The sequence below is a fragment of the Mirounga leonina genome, unplaced genomic scaffold, assembly GCF_011800145.1.
Source record: "Mirounga leonina isolate KUSES-001 unplaced genomic scaffold, KU_Mleo_1.0 Mir_174, whole genome shotgun sequence".
Taxonomy (NCBI): domain Eukaryota; kingdom Metazoa; phylum Chordata; class Mammalia; order Carnivora; family Phocidae; genus Mirounga; species Mirounga leonina.
Genome location: NW_023270451.1, coordinates 24,709,520 through 24,716,319, shown reverse-complemented (window position 1 = coordinate 24,716,319; position 6,800 = coordinate 24,709,520). Strand labels below are relative to the sequence as shown.

Genomic DNA, 6,800 nt, shown 5'->3' with positions numbered 1-6,800 from the left:
CATAAGGAGGGTTTGTGCTTCTAGAGGTATCCCCCCAAACTGTGCATAAGTGCCCAGCATCCTGTCCTTCAGAGGGATGGTTCCTCAGAGTGTTAGAGTGGTAACTGCCCAATCCCACACCCACTAAGGGCTTCTGCCTTCTCACTCTCTAACTCAATCTTCTGGGCCCCTCATAACTGCTTTCTTATATCACTGCCCCCAAATACCTGTACCCATTTCCCTGCCTCAGGCTCTATTTGTGTGGGAACCCAAACTTAGACACATGTGGACAAATCAAGATCAGCAATTCCCTGAATTTTTGCACAGTTAAGGCACTTTGAACTTTTTATAACTAAAAATCAAGAATCGATTTTAAAAAGCTAGTGTTGGGGTGCCTGGGTGGTTCAGTCGGTTAAGCGACTGACTGGGGTCATGATCTCAGGGTCCTGAGATAGAGCCCCACATCCTGCTCCTCACTCATTGGGACTCTGCTTGTCCCTCTGACCGTCTTCCCCCCACTCATGCTCTCTCACTCACTCACTCTCTCAAATCAATCAATCAATCAATCAATCAATCAATCTTAAAAAAAAAAAAGCTACTGTTGACAATGTAGAGAGTAGTCTCTCATTAATAGTGCATGGTCTACTAATTGTGTTGAACCAGAAAATGATAGTAAAGTATTGAGGTTTAGTATTAGGTGTTTAGTTGTAGGCTGATCTTACCTACTGATCCTAAAGAGATTTGTCTTCCTTGGACCATATAGCATCACAAGAGATTGATCACTTTCTGTTTGCAGCTTTGTAGGTTAGAGCCAAGATGAGAAGAAAGTAATTTAGTAGCTATTTTTTTAAAGATTTTATTTACTTATTTGTCAGAGAGACAGAGCACAAGCTGGGGGAACAGCAGGCAAAGAGAGAAGCAGGCTCCCCCCTCAGCAGGGAGACCAACGCGGGGCTCTATCCCAGAACCCTGGGATCATGACCTGGGCTGAAGGCAGATGCTCAACTGACTGAGCCATCCAGGCATCCCAATTTAGTAGGTATTTATACGGCTTAAAGTGCTTGAATATAGAAAACAGAGGCTATAATATAGAAAATAGGGTAACTATATTTGAGATTGAATACAGAAGAAAGGATCAGAGGTGAACATTAAAGTATGAATTCTGTGGAGAAACTGATGCATGCAGTTTAAGCAGTAATCATGACATTATAAACAAGAATTTTACAAGACAGATTTGGAGATTTCTTTAGTCCTCTGGTCTAGTCTACCATGCTTGGAACATTGTTCTTGGGTCTGGGTGCTTCTGTGACATATTAAGTCTCTAAAATAGAGCCATCCACTTGATGAGGAGTCTTGGAATCAAGCTAAACAAAAATATCAAACAGAATTACATCAGCGGCATGCAGTCCACTCCCTGCTCTCCCGTCCTTGACGTGTAGCCTTTGTTTCCTTGGCCAGAAGATGTCTGCTCCATCTCTAGGCATTGTGACTGCGTTTCAGTCAGTAAAAAAGTGTGGGAATGGTGAAAGGAGAAGGTGCATACTAGCTCAATCTATCCCTTTCTCTTTTTTTTTTTGCAGCTGATTTCAAGCATTCCTTTTAATAGATTTTAAGTACTGAAATTTCCTAGAGGTATGATTACCTCAAATCTCCTTTATAAATAGGCAATTGAAACGTGTTCACTTTGAGATATCAAAAAACATTTAAAATAGGCCCCATAAAATGTATTTGTGGTTAAAGATCAAATTTATTAGGAGATTAAGAGATGTATTATACATGGACTATAAATACTGCACAGCTGACTTTATTCACTGTCAAGCACAGAGATATAGTCAGTGCCAACCTATTTTGTGGATACTCTTGTTCTTTTGTTCCAAGAAAAATTTGCACCATAAGACTTGGACTTGGGTTTTGGAACCTTCCTCTCTTCAATGTCATAGCTCCACCCATTTTTTTCTGCAAAGGCAGCTGCGTCTTCTTTAGTACTGAAGGTTAGAACCATGTTGGACAAGGGATCAGCCCTTGATGCCCAACCCATCAAAGGATTTTCCCATCGCTCCCTGGTATCAAACTCCATGTTCCATTTCTTTGTGTTATTTACTCCAGACTGCATGTTATTGTGAGCAGGAGCAAAGATCCTGACTTTTCTAGTTTTGATATGCTCTTCTGGAACACCAGTTAAAGTAGTGATATCCAGTTTTTCATCAACTGTTATGGGTTGTGTGTCCCGAGCTTGGACCTGTGCCAGCCTCCATGTGGAAGTGCTTAACGACCTGATAGGAACCCTGGAAACGGAAATGGCAGCTATAGCCACTGCTCTTTTCCCCCACAACATTTGCCTCAGCGCCTCTGACATTGAGACCGCCGTCATCTTGCTGCAGGCAAACGCCAGGACCTCAATCTATCCCTTTTTAAACAGGGAGGAAAAAGCTTTTCTCTTACATCCACCTAATAGGTATTTGCTTAAATCTCATTGGTCAGAACTGAGGACTGAGGAAAAATCTGCCTGCAAGTTCTAAATGCACAACTCAGATTAAACCTCAAGACTTTACTATGAGTTCTGGCTCAATCTGTAAAGAGGTGTGAGGAGGGAGGTATTGTTAACTGGGCTCTTCATTGCCCTGCACAAAATCAGAGTTCTGGTAAAAAGGAAAAGGGACAGAGTATTCATTGGGTTGGGAAATTCCCGTAAGTGCCACAATGAGAGACAAGTGAAAAATTGAGAAATTCAACTTAAAAAGCAAAGAACAAGAGAGCATGATATTTCAAAGTATCATGAGCAGTTGAGACTTATGTGGATAGCTTTATATTCACTGACTCTCTCTTGCCTGTCTTTTGCATCTGTCCTTCCCTTTATGTCCCAGCTTCTAGCCCTGGTTCTAGAAAGGAAAACCAGAATAAGATGGAAATAAAGGGAGGATACATGTAAAAATAACTTTATAAAAGATGCTTGACTTACCCCACCTAGATGTATCTGTTTGGGGCTATCATTTGTTGTTCGACCCATGATCATCCAACAGTAGGCTTAGCTGTAATTTCTTGAGCATCTGTTACAAGACACAGATATAACTGTCCCAGTTTTGTGACTAGGAAATTAAGATTTACAGAGGATAAGTCCCTCGGTGACACAAGGTAAATAGCGAGTCTGGGATTTGAACTAACATCTGAACTATTTCAAACACTCCAGCAGTGCTCATTTTAATCACCTCATGCCCAAAGCTCTGTGCTAGGCATTTTAGGTAGCTTGAGAGCTGTAACTTTATTATCGTGAGTGTTCTGTGCCAAAAGAGCATTTCTAAAATAATCCCACCTTTCTTAACCTATGGTCTTCATATTAATTTCATTATTTAGAAGAAAACAAACATTTTATATATACCTATGATAAAACTACAGAGTAAATAAAGTAACACGTTTCTTTTCTTTTAATATGAATTTAATCAGCTTTACCTGTTTACGCTCGTTCTGACCAGAAAGGCCTTGCAATTATATGTTGTTGTCTAATTCAAAATGGAGAATGAAAGTATTGTTATCTAATCAGGGCAATTTATTTCACTGATAAAAAATAGTCTTTTAAAACTTGAGACTCCTGGCAAAAATAATAAAGACAGTGTGGGCAGTAAAAAGTTTGGGAGCGTCCTATCAATGAAACAGGATATTCTGTTGAGGCAATGTGAGTCATTCAGGGGTTTATCTATCTCTTCTCCTTTTTTTCGTTTTCTTGTTTTTTTGTTTCAAATTCTCTATTCCCTGTCAACATCCTTCACTGACCTTCTGGAGCTGTGCCCAGTTCACCTCCATCGTAACAGGGATTTGATTCGTGGTAGCCATAGATTTCAGTCTGGGGGCCAGCTTGCTCTCTCCCGTTCCCTGCAGATACAGAACATCTGCTGCATGGTTTTCTGAAATAATTTAATATATATTTTTCAAAGAAGCCAGCAATGTAGACGCCAGGCATGCTGATTGTGGGAACAGGAAACACAACAGGTAGTAATGAAATAGCATTTTTCCTCCTTCCAGCTTCACACATGTAGTTGTCATCCACCTGAGACCTCAGCTGAGACTATTTTGTTCCCACAATGAAAATCTGCAAAGGAAGTGACCCCACATATACACTGATGAGGAATGTTGTATAAAGACCACGGTTTGTTTTCACCTCCTTTTTCAGGTTTCAGTTTTCAGGACCCACAGCTATGCTACTGTTCCTCTTTAGGCAGACAGTAACTTGGAAAATGGGCTTGGCATTTCCTGGCCTAAGGTGGTAAGAGCCTGCTGGGAATCAAACAAGTTAGCAGAGATGGATTTAATGTGGAGAGGGTGTGAAAGGCCTTGGGATTTGACTTTTTTTCACTTCTATTGGTTGTAGAGCTAAATAAAAAATAAACTGGCTGTTATACACAACTAATGAATCACTGAACACTACATCAAAAACTAATAATGTACTATATGTTGGCTAACTGAACATAATTATAAAATAAATAAATGAATAAATAGATTGGAATTCTAGGATTTTGAAGCCAAAAGAGTCTCTAGAGGTCTCTCTGCTTTCTTATATTACAGCTGATTCAGAGACCCAGGGAGAAAAATGGAGCCAAGACCACAGAGCTATTCAGTGTCCACACCAGCTTCTGCCCAGTACAGTTCATAGGTCAGAGGTTACACAGGAAATGGGGGAGCAAGTCACTTCTTAGAGAAGATATAAGGTGACCACTTTAGGCATCACTGAAAGTGGAGAAAATGATCTATAAAACTTTGGAAAGATCCAGAAAGGTCATTTAGTTTAGTCTCTATCTTTTTCATCCCCCAAAGGTTTATTGTTCTCTGCAATTGTTTAATTAAACTTTTTATTTTGAAATAATTGTAGATATGCAGTTGTAAGGAATAATACATCGAGATCTGCTGTATCCTTTGCCTGATTTCCCCCAATGGTAACATCTTCCAAAACTTCAATACAGTATCACACACCAGGATATTGACATCAGCACAGTGAAGATAAAGAACTGTTCCATCACTATGAGGATCCCTCCTGTTGCCCTTTTATAGACACACACCTCCCTCCCTCCCCCCAACTCCATCTCTGCCACTAACCCCTGGCAACCACCAATCTGTTCCTTATCTATACAACCTTGCCATTTCAAGAATGTTGCATAAACAGATCAAAAAGTATATAAATAAAATCATGAAATCCCAATATTTGGGAATTCACTTTTTTTACTCAGCATCATTGCCTCAAAATTCAGCCCAAGGATGGGCAGCAAGATGGCGTCTGCCAGCAGGGTCGTTCAGGTAGTCAAGCCACATACTCCATTAATAAGATTCCCTGACAAAAGAGACAATCCTAAACCTAACGTATCAGAAGTTTTGAGATCAGCAGGACTACCGTCTCACTCTTCTTCAATTTCACAGCATTCTAAGGGAAGTAAATCCCCAGATTTGCTGATGCACCAGACACTGCAGAAATAATAAAAACATTACCTCAGAAATCCAGAAGGAAACTTGCATCTCAAGAAGAAATGGAATTTATCATAATCACTGACAGTGTGGCTGCTGTCTGTCATCAGACAAAAGACTAGTCTACAATAAAGGACTTCCAAAATGGCACACAAGAAATTATAAACAACTTGAATAAATACTCTACAAAAAAAAAATCTAGAAAATTTAGATGGACAATTGTATCTCCTAATATACGTATCTTGGTCAGCTTCTCCACAAGCTTACCTAATTGTTTATATGCTTATTGAAGTATACATTTTTAAGTGTTAAAAAAAAAAATTCAACCCAAGTTGTTGCATTTATCAATAGTTTGTTTCTTTTTATTGCTGAATAGTTATTGCGAAGTATGAATGTACCACAGTCCATTTCACTGTTTATTGAAAGGCATCTGGGTTGTTTTCAGTTTCTGGAATTTATGAATAAATCTGCTATGAACATTTGTGCATATTGTTTTGTGTGAACATGCCTTCATTCCTTTGGGATCAATTGCTGGGTCATATAGTAGTTGTATGTTTAGCTCTAAAAGGAACTGCTAAACTCTTTTCCAGAAAGAGCATACCATTTTACATTCCCATGGATAATGTACTAGTGACCCAGTTTATCTGCATCTTTACCAGCATTTAATGTTGTCATCAATTTTTTGTTTTAGCCATTCCAGTAGATGTGTAGTGATATCTCATTGTGGTTTTAATTTAATTTCCCTAAGGCTAATGATATTGTACATATTTTCTTGTGCTTATTTGTTATCTTTATATCCTTTGGGGAGAAATGTCTATTCATAATATTTTACCATTTTTATTGGATTTTTTGTTTGTTTTACTGCTGAGTTTTGAGAGTTCTTTATGTATTCTAGATAATAGTCCTTTGTCAGATATGTGATTGGCAAATATTTTCTGCCAGTCTGTAGCTTGTCTATATCTACCTCCCAGAGTCTTTTGCAGAACAAAAGTTTTGAGTTTTGATGAAATCCAAGTTATAACTTTTTCCTTTAGTGCATTACGCTTTTGGCATCAGACTGAACTCTTTCTTGGTCCAGTCCTTTCTAGTCTTATATCCCAAAGATTATTTTCTGTGTTTTTTTCCTAAATGTTTTATAGTTTTACGTTTACATTTAAGACCACAATCCATTTTACGTTAACTTTCATACAAGATGTGAGATTTAAGTCAATGATTTTGTTATTTTTTGTTGTTTGCTGTTTTTGTTTTTGTTTGGGTTCAAAGTTGTTTTGGGGATTTGTTTTTATTTTTATTTTGTTTTGTTTTATTTTATTTTATTATTTTATTTTATTTTATTTTATTTTATTTTATTTTATTTTATTTTATTTTATTTT

General features: G+C 38.1%; 1 protein-coding gene and 1 pseudogene across 1 annotated transcript; one reads left to right on the top strand and one right to left on the bottom strand.

The window, feature by feature from the left end:
* Window positions 1-1,706: 1,706 nt before the first annotated feature.
* Window positions 1,707-2,380, bottom strand: LOC118021333 (NADH dehydrogenase [ubiquinone] iron-sulfur protein 4, mitochondrial-like). The gene has a single exon (XM_035021420.1). It carries the CDS (start codon window positions 2,348-2,350, stop codon window positions 1,823-1,825), a length of 528 nt encoding a protein of 175 aa, XP_034877311.1. The 5' UTR covers window positions 2,351-2,380; the 3' UTR covers window positions 1,707-1,822.
* Window positions 2,381-5,223: 2,843 nt separating this feature from the next.
* Window positions 5,224-5,549, top strand: LOC118021280 (annotated as a pseudogene).
* The last annotated feature ends 1,251 nt before the right edge of the window (window positions 5,550-6,800 follow it).

Bases quoted from the DNA above. Each gene is read 5' to 3' on its own strand.
- LOC118021333 (XM_035021420.1), bottom strand. From the start codon at position 2,350: ATGACGGCGGTCTCAATGTCAGAGGCGCTGAGGCAAATGTTGTGGGGG.